This window comes from Augochlora pura, chromosome 3, assembly GCF_028453695.1.
Source record: "Augochlora pura isolate Apur16 chromosome 3, APUR_v2.2.1, whole genome shotgun sequence".
In the NCBI taxonomy this organism is placed as follows: Eukaryota; Metazoa; Arthropoda; class Insecta; order Hymenoptera; family Halictidae; genus Augochlora; species Augochlora pura.
In genome coordinates, this window is record NC_135774.1 from 25,664,734 (window position 1) to 25,690,084 (window position 25,351).

At 41.4% G+C, this 25,351-nt stretch overlaps 2 protein-coding genes across 2 annotated transcripts in view; one reads left to right on the top strand and one right to left on the bottom strand.

The window, feature by feature from the left end:
- Nucleotides 1-22,677: 22,677 nt before the first annotated feature.
- Bcas2 (BCAS2 pre-mRNA processing factor) lies at nt 22,678-23,952 on the top strand. Its single transcript, XM_078197574.1, has 4 exons — nt 22,678-22,835; nt 22,953-23,218; nt 23,283-23,719; nt 23,812-23,952. The coding sequence occupies exons 1-3, from the start codon at nt 22,761-22,763 to the stop codon at nt 23,695-23,697; spliced, it is 756 nt and encodes a 251-aa protein (XP_078053700.1). The 5' UTR covers nt 22,678-22,760; the 3' UTR covers nt 23,698-23,719; nt 23,812-23,952.
- Nucleotides 23,953-24,502: 550 nt separating this feature from the next.
- Nucleotides 24,503-25,351, bottom strand: part of LOC144479071 (colorectal mutant cancer protein) — a 74,100-nt gene continuing 73,251 nt past the window's right edge. The window contains exon 14 of the mRNA XM_078197573.1: nt 24,503-25,042. Within this exon, the coding sequence (XP_078053699.1) occupies nt 24,932-25,042 (111 nt within the window). The 3' untranslated portion in view covers nt 24,503-24,931. The remainder of the gene's footprint in view (nt 25,043-25,351) is intronic.

Sequence of the window (25,351 nt, forward strand, 5' to 3'; positions counted from 1 at the left end):
ATTATGAATGAGATGCGATTATACAGAAGACCACAAAAATAACCACCATATTTTAATGATAATAAATCATGAAACTATGATTGGCGATTATTAATTTATTTTTATATTATTACAGTCAATTTTCTATATATTATGAATGAGATGCAATTATACACAAGTCCACAGAAATAACCACATGCTGGAAACACTCCATATAGACTGAAAAAAGACATACACCGTTCCAAATTTAATTTTTGCAATCAGAAAATTTTATTAAGCAGAAATTTATCGAAAATTTCTTATAAAAATGTCAAACATTTTCAAAATTGAACACGAATAACTATAAACCCAAAAAGCTGTGGACAGTCGCAAAGAAGAGTGCTCAGTCATCATACTCCCTAACCATGGGAAACGCGAAAGTCTGATCGTTACATTGACGCGGCGATTTTTACGTTCTCGACGAATTAAAGATCGGGTTATTCCGGGAGTATAATAAGAGGAGGAACACGGTGTTTTCATTGCGAGGCAACGGTGGTCACTTCCTCCGTGCAATTGTCGCCAACGAGGTGGCATTATGTAAAGCCGGCAATTTCACGAATGACGGGATCGCCCGACGCGAGAGAAAAAAAAAAGAAGAAGAAAGAAACAGAAACGAAAGTGTTTCTTGACACGACACGTGGGTTTCGTAATGACGCGACAAAAGGAAACGTTGGAGAGAGAAAAAAAAAATGGAATAACTATGAAGGAAGTCGTAACGCCGCGCCGCGCACAACCCGGCTGCCATTGTTTGTCACGCGCGGCGCGCAAGTGCGAGCGCGTGTCTCCGAATGAAGAAAACAATGGCAATCAGTGCCGGTGATAATCCTGGCCTTCTTCTGGAAGGCTGCGCACAGGCCTGGAAGTGGCTGAACTTGTGAAATAATATTACCTCGTACCATTCTACAAAACTCGAGGCCGATCTCTTGAATAGGAACACGGCGTTTAAAAAGTAACATCGAATTTTTGTGGAATCGTTTGATCGAAAGATTTGCGAATATTCTATTTGAAAGAGAATCGTTCATTCATTTCTTTTTGGTTAAATAAAAGCATGTGGAAGCTACAGTTCTGTTGAATCATTATTTTATTACGCGAAGAATTATAATTAGAAAATAATTGAATCGCGCTGTAATTTGTGATTTAGATCTGCATTTAATGAAATTCCAATCTAATTTGTAATTGGAGTACAATTACGAAATACTAAGTAATTTAATTACATTAATGACAGAATGCTATCAAATTGTACTATTGAAGTACATTATAATACCCCTAATACTGCAGATGTATGCCCGGTGGAACATGATTTGAAATAAACTCATTAGTGACTATTAAAGTGCCATTAATTCTGAATTACGATATATTTAAATTGAAATTACCAATGATAATACACTAACAAAAATAATAAATAAATAGGCGATAAAAAGAGAAGAAAATATGTAGAAGAAACAAACGGTGACCAAAAGTATATACCTCACTTCTTCAAAGTTTTAAACTGTAATTTAAAAAACTACCTTTAATTGCATTGCACTTGAGCTGCACTCGTGATAAAAATAATTATCAACTGAATTAACTAAAAAGTCTGCTCCTAAATTCCCCATCCTCAAAGAATTTGATCGCTCCGTAAAAAGATCGTTTCATTAAACCGAGCATCGTGTTTAAATCACGGCGGATTTGAAAACCACCGGAGAAAGTTAGTCGCAATTGGAGCCCCGATTGCACGAAGTTCCGGTTGGTTCTCGGTTAAAGAGCCTCGCCCTCAATGGCCCCGTATAATCGCGTCTTAAAGTTGCCCTTTCACCGGAACAACCACGGAAAAATCGTCTTCGAAACCGCGCGCGTCTTCCGTTTCCATCCGATTCCCCCCCGCGCGCGCGCAACAACTTTCCCGCGAACGGAGTTCGCACGGCACAATTAGAACCCCTATCGGGCTTGATCACCCGACGCCGCTGCAAGCCGTTGGAAACACCGCTTAAAGGATCGAGGCCCGTCGTACATCAACGTGTTCCCGCGCGGAGTTTCATTGATTCGACGTCCATTCGAATAATGCGCGGCCCCCGCCGCATTGTTGAACGCGACGGCGGACCGGCGCGATGACAAAACAATGTTTTTGCCGGATGATTTACCGCCTATAAATCCCGCGGGCACCACCGATATCCAGGTTTTTCGTCGACGCTGTCAGCGTTCGGTGCCGACCGCGATCCTACCTCGCCGATCCGTGATACGTTCGCGGTTGCTCTTTTTTCTAATTTTCGACGCGCACCTAATCGGTCGTTTGCAATCCACGGTTGTTCGCCGAAATCTGCATTTCTGCGCACGTACTGGACGACGCGGGACGTGCGAGATTGCTTTGATGGCAGATTTGCCACTCGGGGGAGAAGAAAATCCTCATTTTTCTGTTATTTACTCGGCGCGCATGAAATTCGTTACTACATTATACTGGTCGTGGATGATTGCAATGAATTATTTATGGTGTACAATGTCAATTATTTATCGGGGAATTTATGAAAATTCCACGACTGATATTTATTCGAGTTTCGCTGAATTTTTATTGGCTCTGAGGCGACATTAATTTTTCGATTCTTTATTTTAAGAAAACTCTTCTAAATCCATTGAAACTTTTATTTCATATAGGTATGCATAAATAGAATACTTTTTGTAAATGAGACAAAATTCTAATTAGTTATTACTATTTCCAAACGAATATTCAATCTTACTAGCAAGTGAGTTTTAAAAAGAGAGTTGATTGAAAGCTTACTAACATATTGAATTAAATAATATCAAATAAATTAAAAAATAAAATAAGCTTTCGTATCTTACATTATATAGAAAATACCTTATAAATTGAACTGATATAACGCAATCAAAGCATTAATATAAAATCGAACATAAAACAAAAAACTATATAATTCAAAAGATAAAAATCTGCTGCAAGCAAACACATTTCTAAAAATATTCACGATGAAACTATAGCTAGATTCAAGCCCTGTTCTATTGCACCACGAGCTTGCGATGTCAACAATTACGCTACGACAGGTGGAAAGTCCGTCAATCAGCCGTCGGAGATCAAGCTAGCATTAGATCCGTGCGCCGACTATGGAAATCTACTTGCAGTTACCAATCGCGAGAAAGCCGACGCGCGACGTCACCGTCAAAAATCCGCGATGCCACGCGAATGCAAATTCGGTTCATCGTACGACACCTTGCACTTTCTATTTCTAATTTGACATCAGTGGAATATTCACGGTGCCGTCGGTGGAATATTCACGGTGCCGTCTGTGGGATATTCCCGGCACCATCGGTGGAATATTCACGGTGCCGTCCGTCCCGGGGGACGGTAAACGTCCGCGCAGCAGAGCGCGCCGTTCTTTGAAACAATCGGCCGGCCGGCATCCTTGTAATTGGTGCCGTCGAAACGGCGAAAGCTGCGGAATCGAGCCCAGGTGTCTCTCCGTTCGCGTGCAACGATGCAATTTCGGGGATGACAGCGATAACTGCAGCTCGTTGAACGGAAACCTCCTGGCCCCCGAAGGTGAGCAGTTACCATTCTCTCGGAAACGGCCGGTCGTTCGCGCGTGAGAAACGAGGCTGCCGCGGCGCGCGCACCCGCCGCTCGCGTACTTCGGCTTTTGTCAGCGCTGATCGGACGGAGTGGATCCTCTGGGATGAGTGGATGAATTCCGGGGGATCGATCTCGGGATCGAGTTCAGGCTCGCGCGTTTACGATGGACGCGAGCGAAACGCAGAACGGTGAAATCTGAAAAGATATTGCGGATAAATTAAGCTTCCTGCGAATCGAACGTTTCTATTTTGTGGAAGCGTCCTGGGAGGTGCTCGATCCTTTTCTGATATCTAAATAGAAAGCATTTCTTTGGAATGTGAAATGCGTCGCGATGAATTACGCGTTTGTGGCTAAAATTACCATGATCCAATAATAATTTAACTCTCGTACATTGCAGTTGACTTAAAACATTTTTATTTTGTCCAAAGACCCTGGCAAAATATTTCTTCTCTTATTATATAATAAGTAGCATTTAACACCGAGTGCTTTAACGCGTTGAGTGCCGCGTCAGTCATCGTTGACTGACAGTATAATTACGCGTTTGTGACAAGAATTACCACGATTAAATGATAATTTAACTCCTGCAAATTGTAATTGACTCAAAACATTTTTATTTTGTTCAAAGACCTTGGTAAAACGTTTCTTCTCTTATTATACAATAAGTAGCGTTGAACGCGTTGAGTGCTGCGTCAGTCACCGGCGACTGACGCCGAGCTTTCCGTTCAGGCCGCGTCAGTCATCGGCGACTGACAGTGTAAAATATAATTATAAACTTAAAATTCTACATTGTTTTAAGTTGTCATCTAAAATTTATATAAAGTCCACCTAATTTTTATCTAATACTGGATTCTATTATTAATGTATTTTTTCAGAAAATTGTAATGGATTTAATGCATCGAATAAATTCTAATTTGCTGGTAATGCGCTTCGCATTGCTGTGCCACGATACTAGCGCGTCAGTCATCGGCGACTGACAGTATAAAATATGATAATAAACTTAAAAATTTACATTGTTCTATGTTGTTACCTTTCTCATTTTATTTCAAAAATTTATTTCAATTTTATTAAAGAATTTATTGAAATCGAGCAACTCAACTTACCAATCACGACTTTATAAAATTAAATATGTGTTAACTTTTGACATGATAGGCATAATATTAAATATTAAAATGCTAAAACCGGGTGTGCATAAAATTCTTTTGTACAAAGTTCTTTTGCACAAAGAACCCAGCTGACCTAATCAAGCTACGCAACGAATCTCCGAATCACGCGACGCGCTAGATATACCATGATCTGTTGAACTACTGCAATTTGGCACATGGAACGATTTTTGCGGGATATACGATGCAAAAGCGAAGGCAACGCGACGCGACTCGCTCGCGTCAGCTCGCGTCAGCTCGCCGGTTCGTTCTTGAATGAGCAGACTGTCACGAGCGAAACGAAAGCCTGGCTGCGTCCGCGGCGCGTGCGAGTTAGCATAATGATAGAGACAATGGACAGTGGTGAAAGTTTGCACGCAGCCGGGATGCGCTGGCATTCGTCGCGCGGATGAGCGCTGAGAACGAAAATCTTTGTCTCGGGGCGGATCTGAATGCGCCGGTGAAACGAATGGAAATCGCGTGGAAAACAAACGGCGAACGTGAACGCGAGCGGTTTTAATACCAATCGTACGATGCTCCTGATCGATACCGAGTATCGAATTAACCCTTTACACTACGCCTCCTTTCACGCTGCGTTGATTAGCACTTAATTGCTCTTAATATTTTTCCTAGTAGATTCAAACAATTATTGTTTCTTCCATTATTTTTATTTACTCTCATTTTTAGACTTTGATTACAGAAGTATTAAATTTGATTTCGATTTAACTCTTCGAGGCACAAGCGAGGTGCTTCCTTAAGCGTTCGGAAACAGTGCTGGAATATTGTTGATTCGTTGAAACGATCAAGAGAAGAAATAAACGTCTATCTAGTTGTTTTATTTAAATAGACTTGGTTGAGAAACCGTAGGCACTTTTGTTTAATATAGTTTACTATAATCTAGAGTACAAATATATATCGCTATGCATACGGTCGACTACAGACTGACTCGCCCTTGTTCCAGTCACGTGCATCACAGTGCCCTAATCCATACAGAAGAGCACCACTGTAGTGATATATATATGGCGACCAAATTTTAATTATAGTAAAAACGTTTTAATTACAGTAATGACAAAATATTCATCATTTACAACACTAGTATTCGTAAGGACAGTTTTTATTTTTCATAGAAACGCGCCTTCTAACGACTCGAATGCTGCGAACGCCATGAAATCGACAGCGTCCGCTTTGCTATGGTCAACACGGTATCCTCTATCTCCGACGATGTACATCGTCTGATTAAAAGTCGCCCGATTAACCCCATCGAGGGAACGCCGAAGCGGAAGGGGTATCGAAACGGCGCGATCGGCTTTGACGTCAAAGCGGCCGTTGAAAACTGTCTAAAAAAATTGCAGGGATAAAGAGCCGACCGACCGGCCGCCGGGAAATATTGCATAGGAGACCGGCACGGTCTCCTCCGTCGGCGTTTAATTAAAAATCGGCTGATCGACCCTCGGAAAGCATAGAGGAAGCGGCAGAGCGGATCGTTGTTGCGAGAGAGCAACACTAAATTCTGTTCCCGGGGTCGAATAATGCAGGCGCGCTCACGGCGCGGCTTTATCGCGGCGCTGTCTTCCCGGCCGGCTCAAAATCCATATTCCCGAGAGAGCAAAGGCTCGTCAGAGTCGCCGTTTTATCCGCCGGCCACGACGGACACGTTCCCGCGGGTCCCCGTCGACGCGGTCGCCCGTTAAAGGATTAATCTCCCGATGCCTCTATCCGGGATTTACGAGTACAGGGGGGGGGGGGGGGGTCGCGGGTAATCCGAAAAGCCGGCCGTTAATTAACCGCAAACCAGAGTATCGACTCTCAGGGCTCCGGCCCGGCGATAACGAGGCCGTAGGTAACCGAACATTGTCCGCGCTCAATATACCCGGTGTACCGTTATTTTTTTATATTTACGCCGCGCGATCCTCCCGGGCCCTCCTGTTACGCAACCTCTGCTAACTGTATATTGTGAGCGTGTCACGGGATCAACGGAGAAATATACGGTCTCCCCTGTGTGCGCGTCTGTCTCTCTACCTACACGCTTGTGTCCACGTACGTACGTGTGCACACGTGCGCGCCCGTGTATAGATCGTATATACCTACACGTGCGCGCCCGCGTATAGATCGTATATACCTACACGTTTGGCAGCAATGCCGAGCTTTCGGCGAGAACTTACGAGCTACGCGCCGTCTGCGAGCCGCCGCGGCCGCGTTGCCTCACGGGACGATAAATCCGGGCTTCGATCGTGAAATACGCGGTGATGCCTTTCGGATGGGACGGAAGATTCTGCTTACGATCGAAACAGCCGGATCCTTTTACCGATATTTTGGCACCCGGATCGGCTCGCGTGCAACGCTCGATCGATATATATAGTACGTCCGCCGAGGGATCCTGATGTTTATGACACCGTTGTCGGATACGGAAATTTAAGTACATCTGAGATCCGGTCCGACGTCGTTTGTGAAAGGAGATTGTCCAGTTTCATTCACCTTTTTCTCGTTTTTAGACTGTTATACGACTTTCTTTTATTCTTCGTGCGTTAGATTTATTTGTGAAGCGGAAATAATGGAGAAAATTCGAGCAGGGAGTTATTTATATGAATATTAATTATTATTTAATTATTTATATGAATATTAATTTTTGCTGTATTTTGGTGGTAAAACTTAAATGATATTTCTGGATATTAGAATGCGTTGGTGTTAGAATATTGTGAAAATAAATGTTTAGATAAGATAATGTTTATGCAAGGACATTGATGAATATCGAAGGAGAATGGTTCACTAGATTTTGTCAGTATTATTATTATATTTAAGAATGTCGACGAATATTGGAGGACGTCAAAGCACAGTGAAAATTGTCATAGAATAGTAAAAAATTTCAAAAAATACTAGAAACGTTTTAAAAAAGTTGTATACATAAATGACACCTCTCCTCGAACCTAACATATTGGTAGGCAAACATAATAAAAAAATATTTGTCAATTTATATGTGACATGTGTGTCAATTTATATATTTTATACATTTTATACACTTTATATATTTTATACATTTTGCACATGTTGTACACTTTATACATTTTATACATTAAATTGTTCGCTTTTCTAATTAATATATCCGTTGAACTGGTAAATAAATATAAAATTAAAGCGCCCTTGTCGCGAAATCAGCCGAGTATAAAAATACAGAAATAGGGGCAGATTTTTCAACCCCATAGAAGACTACCGAGCGCCACCGACGAAGCTCGAAGTTAATCGCCTGATATCAGCAAACATTAAAAAAATCCCAGCGTCGAGGACTCCATTCTTCCGTGATCGAAGACCCCATTCCTGGCGATCGGCGTGAAAAAACGGCGCGATCGTCCCACCGAAATGACTGCACGATGACTTTCTAAAGTTAGGGGAACCGTGGTCCGATCCGGGAGTAACGAGAAGAGAAACCGAGTTTAAAATAATTACGGAAGCGTCGCGAGTTACGGGCGCCCGAAGGGGTCGGTCGATCATCCGTTCGCCGTTTCCCAAGCCTCGCCCGGAATCCGAGGTCCGAATCGGACCGAGCCGAATGGCGGTGGCATTTCGCGCGAGCCGAGCCGAGCCGATCCGTGCCCCGGTGTAACCGCAAGGTTTCACTGAAATCAGTATTATTTCAGGTATCAAGGCGTCCCCGCTCGGATATCGCTTGACACGAATTACTCCCGGTCGCTCCGGGGCCGTCCAAGAAACCCAAATTTACTTAACTGTCGTTCGATTGACTTTACGCGGCTCCCGTCGAGAAAGTTTTACGGGCGGCGGGCGAGCGGCGTGGCGTCGGTTGCCCGCGAAATTAGGTTCCTTTAGGAGCGTAATTACCCGCGCGGATATAAACGATACGACGGAGGCGATACGGCGGAGTCGTGACATCTGGGAACGTCTCATTTCGCGATCGCGTGCACCGAAAACGTAATTGGATTCCACGATTGAAACGTTCTGTTCGCCGATCGCCGGCCCCCTCGCTGCGCGTCGAGTTCTTATTCGGACGGCTGCCGTAAAAATTTCGGAAACCGCGACTCGGGCTCGATACCGCCGCCGGAGGAATGCGGGATTGCCGCTGAAACATTGATTTAACGAGAGAACGAGAAGCGTACGTTTTACACGAAACGACAGCGTGCTTCCGGAACGCGTACGAACGTCTCGGATGATTTTGATCGAGGTGACTCGATCTTGTTGCATGTTAATTAATTATTGTAAATCGGTCAGGAGTCTGCGACGGAGTTGTCCGCGTTGCCTCCGCTAATGAGGAGCCACCGAGATTAACCCTTTACCGTACTTTGACGCGTCCGACTCGTGATGGAAATTACTAGGAATAAATTATTAAGTATGAATGTTATTCTATTCTTCAAAATTGGAATAAAATTCTAATCCCAATCCTTTGTTATTAATATTTAAGCATTCGAAGTATTGGGTTGGGAAATAAATTCAACCTAATAAATTCAGGCACGAAATAAACATTAATGTTCTGTCCCTTCTAACAGATTATAACAATTGAAAAATTCCTAATCGTGGTAAGTACGAGGAAAATAGTACGGCAAAGGGTTAACCTCTTAGAGGCGCCGCTATAGTGGCTTCCGCGAATGGTTAGTGCTTTACTCAATTATTTAATTATTTATTAAAACAAACAATTAAAGTGAAAGTTTGTATATACAATATATTAAGAAAAGAATATATGTTATTAATACTATATATAGATATACGGAAAAAATATATATTAAGAGAAAATAGTAATTTAGTTACGAAAAACTTTATTTGCGCAAAATCCTGCCTTGCCATAAGAGGTTAATTAACCCTTTGCACTCGAGTGGTGACTCTGAGACACCACTAAAATTGTTATATAACATTCCAAGATCATTGTTACACCTTCTCATCAAAGTTTCTATTTAAAAACAAGGTTAAATAGTGAAACAATCGCAAGAATAAATTTCATATGCACAAAAGTGCACATTGTTGCATAAAATAAAAATACTACAAGCCAGAGAAGTGATTCTAAAAATTTACGGTTAAAATTGTTTCGAGTGCAAAGGGTTAAACGCGCGGAGGCTGCCCCGAACGCGAAGATCCAACCCTTAAACGTTCGACGTTGGATCCTGCGAGAGCGCAGATCGCGGAGCTCTCGCTACCGAAACGAATCGATTTTATGGAAATACGGCTGTTAGCGTACTCCATTGTTTGCGCCCGCTAATTTTCGAGCCGCGCGCACGGACCCGGTGTGCCGTTGTTCCGCCGCGCGGACGTGTTAACACCATGCCTCATCGACCGTCCCCGTTTCCGCGGCGAGTTTCGTTGCCACGCCGCGGCCACGAAATGTCGAGGCCTCCTCTCTTTATCTCCGGGCGTGCCCCCGTCTCTCGCCTCGGCCACGGGCTCTGCCTTCCCAGGTAGCAACATATTTCCAACCTGCCAAAGGGAAATAATGCGTTCCGCGCGACTTGCCACGCCGCACATGCTTCCGCGGACGATGGCGCGCGTCGTATATTCCGCGGACGTCGTCGCGAAACACGGGCAAAAATCGTGCCGGAGGATGCTCGAGGATTTTTGGTATCGATATTGGATGGGCTCTGTTCCCATTTAATTCACCGTGAAGTGTTTTAGAACGGAAATCACGGTATCGCAGTGGAATTTGTATTTTTCGACGGATGTCGTAAGTGCATTTTGAGTATTTTTTTTAGCGTAAGCTGTTTGAGATATCTTTGTGACGTTAACTAGATTTGTTGATATGTATCTAAGCTGTGTTCATGAATTTTTACGCGTTGTTTTTCCGAAAATTGCGACAGGTGTTCGTCGGAAAAGAAAATGGTACTTTGAGAGAGCATTTCTAGGTATAGATGTGTGCAAGGGTATAGTTTCGGAATTTTTGTTTAATAAATTACTTTAAATATTGTTTCGAAACTTTGCAGACTTTATAAGATATGTTCAAACTATATTCGCAAAATGTTTGACATTGTTATCTTGACGATTATGATAATTATTCTTTGAAAGAGAAAATGGTACTTTTAAAAAGCATTCTCTGGTACGCGTAAGGACGTAGTTTCGGGATTTTTGTTTAATAAACTTCTGGAGATATTGTTCCTAAACTTTGCAAACTTTATAAGATATATTTAAACTATATTCCTAAATTATTTTACACTGTTATCTAATTTCCTAATTCCGTTAATTATTCGTTGAAAGAGAAAATGGTACTTCGAGAGAGCATTCAGAATCGCTTATAGATTTAAAACCCCCCTTCGCGATCCTTTCTTAAATAAATAATATGAGATATTATTAAAAATCTTAACAGCCTGTTTCAAAAACATTTAAACTATGTTCACAAATTTTCATACATTGTTATCTTCAAGAATGAGCGTCAGCATCAGCATCTCTAAGCATCATCAGAGCGTCTGCATCAGCATCTCAGAGTCGATTACTAGTATGCACTGCACATTCGTATGCCAGACGACGAACAGACGATTCTACTGAAAGGATTATCTCATCGAACTCGTCTAAAAGCTCCGTTCGGTATCTGCGTCTACGCGTCACGCGACTGCAACCCTTCGCAGCCGATGAATTGCCGTCGCAGGCTGCGTACGCGGTAGATCCTCCCGGTGTTCCACGGGGAAGGATTCGATTTCGTGGGGGCGTTCTCGAGTTCCATTAGCGCTCGCGCGGCCCGATTACACGGCCACCACCGCCGGAGACAATGCGTTTTCGCCTAATAATAGTCGATCGGGGCTCAGATTAAAGGGGCGAGAGCACCGTACACAGTTCGGTTCCTGGCTCAAAGAGCTAGTGCAGCGTCCCATATCGTTGATGGGCGCGCTCGACTCTCGGCTCTCCCGATGCCTTCAAAATGCAATACACTTGACCCTAATCTTCTGTGTCTCGCGGAACGACCGGGTTCCCGCGGTGAACACGGTCCGCCGCGCAGTGGTAGAAAAGCACGAAATCATGGTCAAAACCCTAAAAATCGAAGTTGTCGGGGGAAGAGTTTTTAACTAACGGATTGGGTACTTTAATAATGACTCTATATGATGGGAAAAACCAAATGATCTATACTTGTATATCTGAATGGCAATTTCACCTCGAACTTCGAGTTTCTTGGGCAGTCATTACTCGCGAGCGTGAGCGACAGTACGAAGCGCATATTGCGAAGCTTGTATCTTTTGGTGGAAGTTCTTTTTTTCAATTGTGTAAAATGGATATTGTTCCTGGTGGTAAGTACAACATTTTCTAGAGCTAACGTATCAAGAATTGTCAACTATTACATTAGTAAATCGATAAATTGTAGAATCAAATTATAAGAGCAAATGGAATTCATTTACTTTATTATAGTCGAAACTTCTGCGGCCTATGACGACCTGCGATTAAACTTACAGGATCCATAGTTTATAGTCTCATCTAGCAGCCCTGAAAAAATTGGCTGCATAAGTTTGCATACTTTTTATTTATAGCCCTTTTTGCGAGGCAAAGTATGGTATATTCTCTCGCGAGAGTATTCAAAACGGAATAACTTTTTAAACATCATGCCGAATTACTTAAATTGTTTTGAGATATTAGAAAAACCACTTTATTAGTCAATGTTAAAAATTATTTTGAAAAAAGAAATGAAATTAGTTACATTGAAAAAAAATGTTTCAATTTTGTGTTTTTCATTTTCAGGGTCTCGTGACAACGAATACTGTTTAAGCAGGAAAGAGGTGTCTTTTTATTGTTAAGGAATATTTGAAGAGCGACAATGACACGGTGCTGGAACATTTTAAGCGGGAAATTTCACCGTGGGACGCGTCGTCCGTCGCGATCGAAATTTGGTCGTCGCGAAAATTCAATATTCTTCGTCTAATTTTATCCCCGGGGTTTAGCCGTCCACCTGTCCCGGCTTGATCCGTATAAGCCTCGCTCGATGATTCTAAGGACAAGGCTGTAAAGCAATTCCGAAGTCTTAAAACTACCATAAACTTCCGCGGTATAGAGTTAGTGCCAATTCCGAGTCACCGGAAGAGAAACGATCTGCGCGAACATCTTTTTAATGGTACCAGGCTAGAGCTGCACGGGCTTTGATAAACAATCTATAAAATATTGGCTGTGTGTGGCCGTTTTTTTTGCATCAACCTTTTTACTTTAAAGCCAGCTTCTTCGAGCCTCGATCGCGCGTACTTGGAATAAAACGCTGGTGAAAAATGGACGAGCGGTGTAATAACCTCGGCAATCGGGGAATTTATTTTACTGTTCGTATAAAAACGATCAAATTATGGAAGCTATCATTTAACTTCCGCCATTGTACCGGCCGTCTATTTTGAAAGCGATCTAAGTCCATTGAAATTGAAATTAAGATTTTTAACCCTAGAACGACACTGTAAAGTTGCCACGATATTTTTCAAACGTCTGTGGACGCGAAAATAAATATTAAAACACTGAGGGTTTCTTTGTACTCTTTACTCATACTGTACTTAATGCTTTTTTATTTTCAAAATAATAAATAATATTTCAAGATTTTAATCCGAGTCGCTCGGAACCCAAATTGTGTAACTTATGTCGAAGAAAGGAAAGGGGTAGTTCTAGACTCAAGGGTTGCTTTTCAAAAAATATAAATAAATAAATATACGTATGAAATACTAGAGTGTCACACTGCCTAAATGTATCTAAGAAACTTAAATTTACACTTTAAAAGGCTTTACAAGCTTTAAAAAATCAATATATAGTGTTTATTTATTAATTATTGTCAATTTAACTATGAAATGAGTATATTATAGTCCATTCTTTTGGTGGAAAATAATTCTTCGATTCTACCTTTTCATAAAATATTTTTCGACGCATTAAGTAGACATTTAAGCCTTTATATTATAAATATAAATATTTATAAATACAATATAAATAATATAAATATTTTTCCTTTTCCTTTGAAGAAATTATTACGATAGAAAAAGTGCTCATCCTAGTACCTATGAAGAAAATAGTACGACAAGGGGTTAAGTAAACAATATTACCCTCTTTTTGTAGGCAACTAGACTTAGATCACCATCAAAATCAATTAATAAATATCAAAATAAATCTCATAGTTAGCGCGTCGCGTGCTCGTTCATGAATCGAATCATCGGCGAAAAATCAGCTCCCCGGTTCGACTGGAACGCCGATAAAGGCCATTACAGTGGCTGCAACGGATGACGGTGCTCGTGCGACGAGGAGGCCCCGTCGGCCTCAGTTTTTCGACGGCAGCCTCGAAATCCGCGGAGGCCTCTAAGTAGGTAAGTAGGCGGCGAGAGATATTACCCGGTCGTTTTGCAATAATCAATAGATTCTTTTTCTCTCGCGCGTTGGCTAATGCGCGCCGCGCTGCGCCGCGTCCGTACACCGGCACAAACTCGCGCACACCGGCACGGCTCTCCGCGGCGAGCGCGCGCGCGCTCTGCGGTTTCGCCTTCTCACGCCTCGCGGAACGTTACAAATTGGATACGCGGCCACTGCAAATTGAATCGCGCCGCGTGAAATATTAGGAGGCCTCGATCCGGCGATCGGCCTGACCCAATGTCTTCCTTAATACCCGCGGGATTCTGGATCGTTAGATCCGTAGAAACCGACTGGATACTTTCTCTGAAATCACTATTATTCGCCGACCCCACCCTCCAGAAAGAGAGAGAGAGAGAGGGGGGGGAGAGAGAGAGAGAGAGAGAGAGATGCGCGCCGCGATGCTAACTGCCGCAATTCTGGCAGCTGGGATCGGCTCTGCCACTGCCTCAAGTCAAGATAAATTAGAATCCTGAATAAGGACTTGGTAATATCAACATTTAACTTTGACACTGTTTCGTTCTCCACGGCAAAGGTGCACCACTTTCGAGATAAGTGGCCGTGCCGTTTCAATCCTCGTCTTTCGGTCCCCGAGTTTCCCAAAGTAGAAATACCACAAAATAAATGGCCAAAATTTTGGTAATGCTCTTTCGCTTATTTATGGACTAATCGTTTAACCCTTTGCACTGAAATGGTGACTCTGAGATAAAAATTGTTACAGCGCATATAAAAATAATTTTTATATTATGAGGAATTAGATTTAAAAAATTATTAAAAGTGTAACTGTTGTTGCGCGAGTTGCAAGATTCAATTTCATACGCATAAAATATATTTTGTCGTATAAAGTGGAAATGCTATGTGTTAGAAAAGTTATTTTAGAATTACAGGTAAGATGGCTTCGAGTGCAAAGGGTTAATATTCGGGATACAAGAATTAACACTTTGCGGCAAGAGATGACTCTCAGTTGTCGCTAAAAATTATTGTACCACGTTTGCAATATATTGACTATATTATGTATCTATATTAATATAATATAGATGTTATTAGACACTATTATTATTATTAGTTTACGAGAAAAATGATAAATTGTAGAGTAAGAGTATCAGGCTACTAAATACGAGTAAGTTAGTTTTTAATAATTAAAACTGTAACCAAAGGGATGCAGTTTCGATCAACTTTCACTTTCTGAAATTAATGGAAGAATTTTGTATAAAAATCTGTAGTCTAGTTAATATAAATGCCTAAAATCCGTGGTCTATAACGAATATAACAGTTTTCTAGAGCTGAAAGAGATAACCTACTCACATTGCTAATTAATACACAAGTGATTAAACAGAAATAAAAACAAAAATGCTGACTTTTTCCTCGTAAATATTTCAATTTTAACCCCAAAAAATCATGAAATATTAAATTATTCGAAAAAGCGAATATAACAGCTTTCTAGAGCTGAAAGAGATCTCTCGAACAGCCTACTCGCATTGCTAATTAATACACAAGTCATTAAACAGAAACAAAAACAAAAATGCTGACTTCTGTCTCTTGGATAATCCATATCTAACACTAAAATGTCATGAAAAATTAAATTATTTAAAAAAACGAGTATAACAATTTTATAGAGCTGAAAAAGATCTTTTAAATAACCTGCTCACATCGTTAATTCATACACAAGTTAGTTTAAAACAAAAACGAAAACTCTACGAATTTATTCGCCAACCAAATACCATAAAACAAAAGAACTATTTTAGACCTAGAATCTAATATATAATATAATATATAACATAATTTATGTATGATATAATTTCGAGTTGGAACGGCTTCTCGGATGGCTATCGCAAATATATCGATACGTATTGTCCATTTCTGCTGTTGTTCAAGCCTTTCGCGCGTAATCCCCATCCTCGGCACTCGAGAAATTCTAGTCCGCGGGAAGGATTAACAGGCGGCTCGAGTAGCTAAACTCTCGACGTCCGCGCGCAACCGTTCTGCAGAACCGTGTAGGATCGACGGGCTCGCAGCTTCGATCCTTATTTTCCCATCCGCGTGGCAATTCAATAACGCTCCTCGGCAAACAACGCGCAGCGGAAGACTCAATATCCAAAGTGCATCTGGGTGATTGCGGCGGGAGTAAGACGGGATTCAACGCCGGTTCCCATCGATCCCCCTCGAGGAACCGGAAGGAGGGAAACACTCAGCGATATTACCAGGAGAAAATCCATCGGTTTTCTTTTCCCCCGAACAAAAGGGAAGCGCCTTTCGCCGGCGCAGCCGTCTCGCAGCCGTTCACCGCCGTCGTCGTCGTCGTCGTCGTTGGGATACGGCGGTGACGCGAACGCGGACTTTTACCCGTCGGGACGGCCGACAACGGAACAGTTTTAGGACAATCGAAAAACCCGTTTCACCGTTGTTTCACTGGACCACGCCGCGGCTAACTATTCGACATACTTTCCGCCACTATTTCCTGTCGCCTCGATCCTGTAATAAAAATTCCCAGAAGTCGTCGCGCTGCGACGATTCTTCTCTTAATCGTGACCGTGAGGGGGGGATACGAACGATTTCACGTTTTGTGTTTTAAGGTTGCTGGTATTGTAGAAATTATAGATTAAAAATGTTATGGACTGAAAGTATTATATTAAAAATTATGGATTAAAGAAATTGTAGATTAAGGAAATCATAGATTGAAGAAATTGTAAATTAAAGAAATTATAAATTAAAGAAATTGTAGATTAAAGAAATTGTGGATTAAAGAAATCATAGATTAAAGAAATCATAGATTAAAGAAATTCTAAATTAAAGAAATCATATGTTAAAGAAATCATAAATTAAAGAAATTGTAGATTAAAGAAATTGTGGATTAAAGAAATTATAAATTAAAGAAATTGTAGATTAAAGAAATTGTGGATTAAAGAAATCATAGATTAAAGAGATTGTAGATTAAAGAAATTGTAAATTAAAGAAATCATATATTAAAGAAATCATATATTAAAGAAATCATAAATTAAAGAAATTGTAGATTAAGAAAATTATAGATTAAAGAAGTTATAGATTAACGAAATTATAAATTAAATTATGGAGACTTCATAACCGAAGCAGCGATGTACTAAAAATTGCAGGATTTTCGATTGAAAAAAATTGTTTAGTAGTGAAACTGTTGCTATTAGTCGCAAGAATCAATTACGTACGCATAAAAGTGCACTTTATTGCATAAAATAGAAATATTAGGTTGGTGCATATGAAATGTCAGATGTTTAAGCGAATATATGAAACTGTATATCTTTCTTAAAAAATTGTTAATTTAAACAAAATATGCCCCGTTTGCTTTACTACGCCTTTTTCAACGAGATCTCAACACAAAAATGCCTGTAATAAATATAATAATGTATGAATTTTTAGTGTTTTTATTTTATATATTTCGCATTTGTCGGTGTTCATTCCATTAAATTCCTGCGCTACAAATGGAATTTTCATAAATAAAATCTTAATAAAATAAAATAAAATAAAATCTTGAATAAGAAGAGCGTCACCCATATTTGGATGACGGGGCACCCACAGGAGCATACCTGTCGCCCAGATATGGGTGACACGGCGACGAACGTGTTAAAAATCCGACACTTCATATGCACCAACCTAATACCATCAGCTAAGAAAATTATTTCACATTTCCAGTTAAAAATGGCTCCGAGTGCAAAGAGTTAAGGTACCACGGCCGATCAGCCCCGCTTCGAGGAGTCGCGTCGAAAAAGCGACGGCTTTCGCGGGGCGTCGGGACCGTAGCAGGAACATCGCACTGTATCCACCTGAAACACCGGTAACACGGCGACGCGCACGCTTCCAAGAACAATGAATCACTCCGCGCTTCCTGCGGCCAGCTTTTAATCAAACTTTCCAGCGAACAACGATCGTTATCGGCGGCGTCGCTCGCGCGCGCGCGCCGTCCAAGAAATGGGGCGAGAACGGTTTAATGGTTAACAGGTACAAATTTCTCCCATTAAAGTGAAATTCCGTGCAAACCGGCACCGCGCGCACAATCGATACGGCGCTCTTCTTTTAATCGGAATAGGGGAAAACCGGCCGAAGTATGCGCGGAATATTTAATCCCGCGGCGGCGGCGGCGAAGTTTCTACATTGTGCGGTTTACGATTGATACTTTATGCGCGGCGTTTCTTCCCGCGGACGATCGCCGATCGCTCTCGCGTTCACGGGGAAATCGGGATTACGGTGTTTAGCGCGTTCGGTACCGACAATCGACCGCTAAAATCTCGGCATAGTTAAAGCGATTTAATTAACGGGAAATTTAATATTAATTTAATTAATTAATATTTCGTTACGGGTGCCGGATATATTCGGCATTCACGAGACGATCTGTGTGTACGGGTGCCGTATATATTCGGCGTCCAAATGATGCGGATGCAAGTGCCATCCGTAGGTAAAAAATACTGAATCTGACAAGGCTCATGAAAATAAAAAGTTCCAATAAATTACAAAAATAGCCTAAAGGACGGCCGCACCGTGAACATAAACTGCGCCTTCGGCCGGCCTCGGTACCCTGCCGTGGCCTACACGCCCCGCGATCCCTCGAGTCACTTGTAATTCCTTACATATCAGAAGAATTTATTTTTATAATAAAAATAATTTAAAATATATTTTTTGTAGAATAATTTATTAATTCAGTTGATCTTGCGTAGAATCTTTATCACGAGTCCGATTAATTGTTACAGTGCAAGAAGTTAAGGGGGAACGATTTCTCGGTTAATGTCATTCCACAGGTTTCAAAATGGCTTCCACAGGTTAATTCGGCGTCCGCGGCAACTCGTTACCCCGAACCACGCGCGGCTACGAATTCGGGAGAATCACAGTGATTCACGGGTGAATCAGGAGACGGAGGATGTATCAGAGATTTGTCATTCGGTCTGGGCATTTCTCGTGACTCAACCGAATCGTTTAGATTTCTCGGCGATGCCCAATTTCGAAACAAAACGGAAACTGCTGTGAAATTCAATCCATTTACATCTTGTAATTATTTAAAAAATTGTTACTTTGATTCTAAAATTCGAATTCGAAATTTTAAATATTCGAAATTATTTAAAGCTATTTAAGCGTGCACCGCCAGGGATGCACGTGGCACGGATTGTGTTAAAAATCAATATATTATGTTTATTTATCAATTATTGTCGATACAACTATGAAGCAGACTTATTACGGATCTATTCTTTCGGCGGAAATTATTTAAAAAATTGTTACTTTGATTCTAAAAATCAAATTCAAAATTCTAAAGAGTCCAAATTATTTCTCGGATTCTAACTTGTCGTAAAATATTATTTTAATGCATTGAATAGCTATTCAACCCTCTCAGTGCTGGGGGAGCGATATATCGGCTTGCGCTGCACTGACGAAAAGTGCCTTATACTTACACCTTTGTTATTTATATAATTTCCAATGAATATAGAAAAATTGGCGTCACTGTTTCATCCTCGATTTCGTCCTCAATACACTGCTTTTCGAATTATGTAAATATTGCTTCTCGTTTGGTTTTCATGAGCCTTTTTCCAAACCCTAGTACAACCGTAAAATTTGTTCTTTTTTCGCCTGGCACTAAGAGGGTTAAACTATCTCGCAGCGATATCGACGAACTATCTTGTTGCTTTATTTCCACGTCAAACAAAGTCCAACAATCTTTCCTGCGAACCAGTTCGCGAACAGAAACGACAGAGCACGAACAATAATACTAAAACACAAAGAACGGACAGCGAAGTGCTAAATAAGAGTTGTAAAGGGTGGGTTAAAGGGAGTTGTAAAGCGACGGGCGAGAAACGCGATAAATCAACCGGTCGAACTCCCCAGGGTTGCGTAGATGCCGTGGATCAGGATTTTTCCGTGTGCAGGGGCGAGGGGGGGGGGGGGTGGCAGAACCGGAAGAGAAAATGGGCCAGCGACCGCGGTGCGGAAATCTCCCAACCGGATGAAAGTCTCTCGAGGCCTTTGAAGGGGGGTAGGGAGATGAGCCCGAAGTCGTAGAGCAAACACGAGGTCGAAGTGGCACAGGTTTCCGCGTCACCCTAGGGGTACTGTGCCGGTGGACGCGTTCCCGTTTTTTTACATGGCGGGGATCCCCAGGAGGCCTACACCATGCCACACGGTTTTCTTTTGGTCCCGTGTGGAGAACACAAGAAGAAGGACAATAGAATGTCAGAGCGAACTGGGAGGTATTGGAAATAGTCAACGAAAAACCAAAAATCATAGAACAGGGTTAGCAAGAAGAGAAGTGTATAAATCCTTAAGCCGTCAGTCTCGTGGATGTATGCAAATCTCGTAAGAAGTTCATCTTTATAATATCTGATACGAAGTCGATTGCGTTGTTATGTTTCGTTCGCCACGGACGATATCGGCGTTGGGGCGCGCGGCGAGGGTGGTCGGTCGGTTGCGACACGGTGGTGCACGGGGTCCGTCGAGCACCGAGGATCGTCCGTCCGTCGCGTTTTCGGCCGGGCGAAAGTGCAAATTCTGCCGGCGAGTCGAGCGGCGCGGGTGCGCGATTTTTCCAGGTGTTAACCGTGTGCCACGTGCGGCTCTCTGCACACTTTCTACGGTGCATCGTTTGAATCCTTAATGGACGCCGGGTCGAGGTTGATATCGGTCGATCCTCGGTGGTCGTGTCTCTTGACATCGTCTGCGAAGATCATCCCATCGATTGTACGCGTCGATGGTAAATAAATAGATAGATAGAGAGAGAGAGACGGACACGCGTAGCGGAGCCGTCGACTCCGTCGAGGCGTCGTTCCGTCGCTACGGGACCGATCGTGACCGATCGTGACGACGGAGTGTGCTGGCTCCCGCCGAGATCGTCCGTGGGTGTTTTCTGTGAGGAACTTATACGCTAGACACCAGCGGTGTAGCTGGCGGTGTGGTTGGTGTTTTGTGGTTCTTACGGACTAGTCACTTAACCGAGGCTACCTGCTCGTATACCCTCTTTCTCTCCGATGGAAACCGAACAACCGAATTGGAAAAAACCGAAGGTGCCACTGAACACGTTCGAGCCCGAGGTGCCGCGACACACCGATCACCGGAACTCAAAGAGGTGGCCACGTTACGGGGACAGGATCTTTTATACCCTGGGAATTATTGATCCCGTACGGCTGGCCAGGCCGGCGACACGTGCGCAGGTCCTTCGCCGGCCGCGCAAGAGCACACCGACCGACTGGACCAGGTGAAACGAATCATTTTTTTCACGGCGGCGGGTCGTGGCCGCTCGCTCGCGAAACAGGTAGCCGCGTACGAGATATGTGCGTGGGAGATTACAAGGGATGGGACGTGTATTTTCGGGACGCAGGGTGGCTTTGTTGCGTCGAGAAGTTCACGGGCTGGCTTCGAGCCACTTCGGGGAAATGGCTTCGAGAGGGCAGGTGTAAATCAAATGACGACGTGTAGGCTGGGCGAAGACTCGCGGATTCGCTGCATCCAGCGAACATAAATTTATGAATGAGTTTTGACGAAGTATGGATGTAGCAAAATGGAAATTTGTTGGACTTTGATCTCGGTTTTCGATCGAGTTGTTACAGTTTTGAAAAGATATAGTTCCTGCTTAATAAATGTCTATTTTGTCATTTGAGGGTAAAATGAAAACTAGAAAGCATTATTTATATTATTAAAGAAGGCTAATGATAAAATTAATAATTAATTATTGCAATTCGACGTGGGAGAGTTTGGTACCTGCTGATGAAAAGGAAGTCTTTTCATCAGGTGAACTTGCTGTCGCAGATTTAAAGTCCGCTTGTACTTTGTTTCAACAAATTGCTACATAACAAAGATTGCATTTTATTAGTCTTCTTTGTTTAATATCTCGCAAGATTATAATATCGTGTGTAACATTACCGATTGTTCATGAATTTATACCTGTTAGCAAGAACCGAGTATCTCGTATGCTTAATTTCTACTACAAACCCTCGATACGATGTCAAGTAAAAGAATTCGTCCGATACAAACATTGTTCGAAACATCAATACATTAAAAATGACATTTAAATCTTATATTCCATATTCGATTTTTATGAAAAATATTCTTCGTTGCATTTTACTTTGTTATGCTTTATTTTACAAGGGTTGCGTTTGTATGCAGTCTTATACTTCAAATATACCGCTAAAAAGTCACTAGTGCTGCCACTTGCGGCAATAATTGGAATTACAATTGGGAGTGTGTACAGCGCCAATTAGTGCAGTGCTAAAATGCCCAAACTGTTCGCCAATATCGACTGTCGGTTATTTTAGCTAGCAGTTTCCGCGTTTACCTTCACTTTAATTGGGGTTGTACCGACTCTGTAATTGTAGTTCCAAGTATTTCCACTGGCGGCAGCACTATCATTCAATTTTCCTACTCCGTCGGTCAAATCGTCCAACAGTTTGAGCGTTTTGCCACTACGTGCTTTGGCGCTGTACAAACTCCTTATTAAGCTTCGAAATTTCTCCACATTGGCGCCACTATAGCTGCTGTGGCGGTTCATTTGAATGCTACTGCTAAATGATACCAAAATGCGATATGCATTTTCGTTGTCAGTTTAATTTACCTGACTCAAAGCAGCGCAATTTTTCCAATTCTTCAAGATTAATTCACCCTAATGTTTCTCTCACAAATTCATCTTAAACCTTGATTCTATCTCTCCATGCTATCGACACGTCGTGGTGAAACTAGCAACTAAATTACTTCGAATTTCAGTTCGCGTCTTTAGGTTTTGTTGACACGAATTTACAGAAGGAAAATATCTCTGAATTTTGAGTATCGTTTAAATGGCAGGGGAAGTAATCGTAGATGCGCTACCTTATATCGACCAAGGATATGATGAGCCCGGTGTCAGAGAAGCGGTGAGTATATTTTCTTTAATTGATCATTGTAATGTCAGATTTACTTTTAGGTTATATTGTTTATATGTTCTGCCGATGTTTATTAATGTAATGTCTGAAAACTTGTGAATATTGCAGGCCTTGGCGATGGTCGAAGAAGAGACGCGACGATATAGACCGACGAAAAATTACTTAGAGCATTTACCGGCGCTGAATATAAACGCTTTTGAGACGGACGTGATGAAACACGAATTTGAGAGAATGCAAAATCGTTTGCCTATGGAAGTACTTAGCATGAAACGTTATGAACTGCCTCCGCCGCCCCCGGGCAAGATGAACGATCTCGCTGCTTGGAATGAAAGCGTGGAAAACAGTAGCGCGCAACTGGAACACCAAGCTACCAGGTATAACCATCGTATATACTATAATTTATCTGGATTATGCTTGAGATATTTTAAATTTCCACAGAATTTGTAATTTGGAATTAATGATGGAATATGGATGTGAAGCTTGGAAGTCGTACCTGGAAATTTTAGTTCAGTTAGTGAGCCAAGCTCAAAAGCAGCTACAGACTTTGAGGAAAAAGATTCAGGAGGTCAATTGGCAAAGAAAGTCTATGCAAACTCAAGGAGGGGAAAAGTTGAGAGCATTGGAAGCTCAGTGGGTGGGATTGGTGTCTAAGAATTATGAGATCGAACAGGCTTGCGTTCATTTGGAGGAAGAAATACAGAAATCCATGATGAATAAAGGGGAGGCTGTTGAAATCAATGATGTCCCAGGAGAGGAAGAACCTGACATTCCAGGAAAAAGTGCTACAGAAGTTATGGCAACCGAGATGACCCAACAGGATCAAGACGATCAAAGAATCTGCGAAATTTTATAAATGGACGTGTACAGATTGATAAGTGCGTTTCGTAAAAAATATTTAAATATATATGTATGTATGTATATCGTTCGAAATTAAACGACTGCTTATATTTGCCTTCAACTTTTCTAGCGGACTGTACAGTGGGCAGTGCGTTTGCGCAGAGTTCTGAATGTGACTGTACCAGCATGGCGATGTTGGGTCATGTTGCGTGATAGCTGCTGCTAGTTACTGTACTGACGAAATTATTTTCACGTTCTGTGAGATGTACAGAATTAATCAAAGAACAGTCATTTTGATGGTACAGTAACTCGTTTTGTGAATTTGATTGCTCCATCTGAAATAATTTCCTACGAGTTCAAACATTTATATTTCCTTTGGAGGTTATAAAATCTTCGTTACCACTAGAAGGTACAGTCGAAGAAACATCAGCACAACGTGATTAGTGAAAAGTACTAAGACAATATATTTATAACAGTGTTAATATGTTTGCCACAACAAGGTTTCGACATTATACATTTCTAATATTGGCGACTCTAACGACGTTCGCTGGCTCTCAATTCGTTCATCGAATGTATGAACCTCTGAAAGATTTGGACGATCTTATAGAAGAAGAATACAAGAGAAGACTCGCGGAATTGGACAGTAAATGAAGCAGCATTGAAATTTGTAAATAGCATAATAAATTAGATTGCAAAAATGGAACAATTATGTTCACGTATACTTTTGCACTGAACCTGATGTGAATTGAGCATTTTGTTGTACATAAAAAATTTTATTTGAAATTTTGTGGGTAATGAAAAGCAGTAGGGGATTTAATAAAGCACAATTTATTTCATCATAGTTTACACGTATCACGCTTTTCTTTAATGCTTGAAATATACATATGTACAAGATGAATATCACTGTCTATAAATGACATATAGTATCAAGTAACAATTATTTATATTTCACAGTATACCTGGAGGACTTTCTTATATAGTTTGCTTGCATTGCTGTATCTCAGTTAGCAGATCCGCGTAAAACCTAGCTTAGAAATTGAAATCCATTAGGATAGCCACTACACGTGTTTTTTTTTGTCCTTTATAGAATTACAAAGCGAATAATCAAGCGTTATTCTCGGCCAACTATCCGTGTAAAAAAATACGTAAATTTCATCTCAGTTTCGATCGTTCTATTACGTCAGGGAAGATAGTAAAAAATACTCGTTCCTTGAACTGGCGTCGAACAGCTTCCATTAGTCACTAAATTGTCATAACGACGTCTCGCTGGCTCCGGAGCTTTGCGATTGAAGCGGTAAACTCGTTTTGTATCCCGCAGCTTCCTCCTCTAGCAAAGTTATCCGTTGTTTCAATAAGTTCACCTAGAAATTAATATATCGTCAAACAATAATAGAGTCTTTTCCCATAGTACTATATGAATTCGTTACAAAAATGTTGTTTCACGCATTATGAAAGTTTAAAAGTTTGAACTCGTTTCACCGTATGCGGTGACCGATGATTTATTCGAATTGATTTCAGTTACATATACATAAACGAAAGAAAAATATAATTAGTTCAAAATATTAAAAAAATGACAAAGTATTTTGGCAAATGAAATTTATCCACAATCCGTAGTGAATTAATGAAAAATCTCGATTTTAATGTAACCAAATGCAACGTGAGAGAAATAC